The sequence below is a fragment of the Magnolia sinica genome, chromosome 16 (assembly GCF_029962835.1).
Source record: "Magnolia sinica isolate HGM2019 chromosome 16, MsV1, whole genome shotgun sequence".
NCBI lineage: Eukaryota > Viridiplantae > Streptophyta > Magnoliopsida > Magnoliales > Magnoliaceae > Magnolia > Magnolia sinica.
The window spans coordinates 53,572,135-53,573,698 of record NC_080588.1 but is presented as its reverse complement, the minus strand read 5'-3'; the positions used below and the strand labels follow the sequence as shown (position 1 = coordinate 53,573,698).

At 44.1% G+C, this 1,564-nt stretch overlaps 1 protein-coding gene across 1 annotated transcript; it reads left to right on the top strand.

The window, feature by feature from the left end:
• The first annotated feature begins 275 nt into the window (after positions 1–275).
• LOC131229120 (pentatricopeptide repeat-containing protein At5g46100-like) lies at positions 276–1,242 on the top strand. The gene is made up of 2 exons (XM_058224995.1): positions 276–677; positions 879–1,242. The coding sequence occupies exons 1-2, from the start codon at positions 608–610 to the stop codon at positions 1,148–1,150; spliced, it is 342 nt and encodes a 113-aa protein (XP_058080978.1). The 5' UTR covers positions 276–607; the 3' UTR covers positions 1,151–1,242.
• The last annotated feature ends 322 nt before the right edge of the window (positions 1,243–1,564 follow it).

Below are 1,564 nucleotides of genomic sequence, written 5' to 3'. Positions count from 1 at the left end.
TCTTACGCAACATTCCATGTTTTTCCCCAGGAAAAACCCTAATATGCCGCTTCTATCCCCACTCTTCCCACCACTACCATCATGGCCATGACTAGACACCATCAAATGCATTAGGACCGTCCGTTCTCCATCAATGGCCTCCTCCCCCATAAGACCTCTTCTCCCCCCTTCCTTCCCTGGGCCCCACCCAACTCCTCTTATCTTCTTAAATCTTCTCCACCGACTCCAACACTCCAACAGCCGCCACCATCTGATCGCGTGATTCCTTTGTGCTTGCTCGAATCGCACCGTTGATCGAGACCCAATCCCAAACCCCTCAAACCCCACCTCATCCAACCGTTGGATCAACAAAGTCATATCAACCCTATTCGTTCATTCTCCGTCCCTCGATGCCCTTTCAAGATTCTTCATTGGAGCATTAACCCCTTCAGTGGCTCACGCTGTTATCAGACGCTTGGGCAGCAGAAACTCCAAGCTAGCCCTTGACTTCTTTGAATTTACAAAATCGACCCTTGGGCTCAGGCACTCTGTCGGGACCTATAGCTGTTTGATAAGAGTCCTCTGCGAAACAGGCCTCCACAAAGTGGCAAAATCAGTTCTTGATTGCATGATGATCAACGGGCATTCAGCCGACAACTCACTTCTTGGGGACTTGGTATCTGCCCACGCATTAGCAGGTAATTACGATTCAGCCATGGATTTGCTTGTTAAAGCTAAAGAATACAAATGTAGGCCGAATTCAGTTATGTATAATAATCTCTTGAATCTAATGGTTAAGAAGAATCGAGTCAAAGATGTGGTTAAGTTCTTTACAGAGGAGCATTTTCATCCGGACACATGCACTTTCAATATTGTAATAAAGGGTTTGTGTAAATTAGGCGACGTAGATCGGGCATTCAAGGTTTTTAGCGAAATTGGCAGTTTTGATTGTTGCGCAGACATTGTTACGTATAACACTCTTGTGAACGGATTATGCCAGTCCAGCCATCAGGCAGACGCTGTCAAATCTGGAACATTGGTTGACTTCTTTGATGAGCTGGCCAATTGGTTGACCAGACTGGACTGGCCTAATTTTGGGTTCATGGCGTACACACTGGTCCCACCAGGTGAACAACCTGGATCTCATGCACTCATAGGCACCATGATTTGAAATAGCAATTTTGCGAGGTGTCCGGACATTTCTCTTGTTATTTTTTATGGTTTTCCTGACTGGCATTATTCTCTCCCTTGATTGCATTTCGCTAGTTATCTTTAGATATTTAGTGTTTTGGTTAAATTAGTGAACAGTATGTTGAAGAGAATGAAAGACTAAGAGCTATACTGGGCGAATGGAGTGCTCGAGCAGCAAAGGTACAAACATTTATCCCATTCCCTCCTGCATTCATCGTAATTCAAAGAGGAGTGTTATTTGATACTCTGGCGGATTGATGAATGATACACCAGCACTTGCATTCCACAGGGGTCATATATTTAACCCAACATTAACTGTCCAAATCATGGAACCCACCGTAGATAGGGTATAAACATAAGACAATATTTACATGATTAATTTTGTTCTACAATT

What these genes read in the sequence shown, in the direction of transcription:
- LOC131229120 (XM_058224995.1), top strand. Translation starts at nt 608, where the DNA reads ATGATGATCAACGGGCATTCAGCCGACAACTCACTTCTTGGGGACTTG. An exon ending in ATCTGCCCACGCATTAGCAG is followed by an intron (nt 678 to 878) that starts GTAATTACGATT and finishes TGTGTAAATTAG; the next exon opens with GCGACGTAGATCGGGCATTC.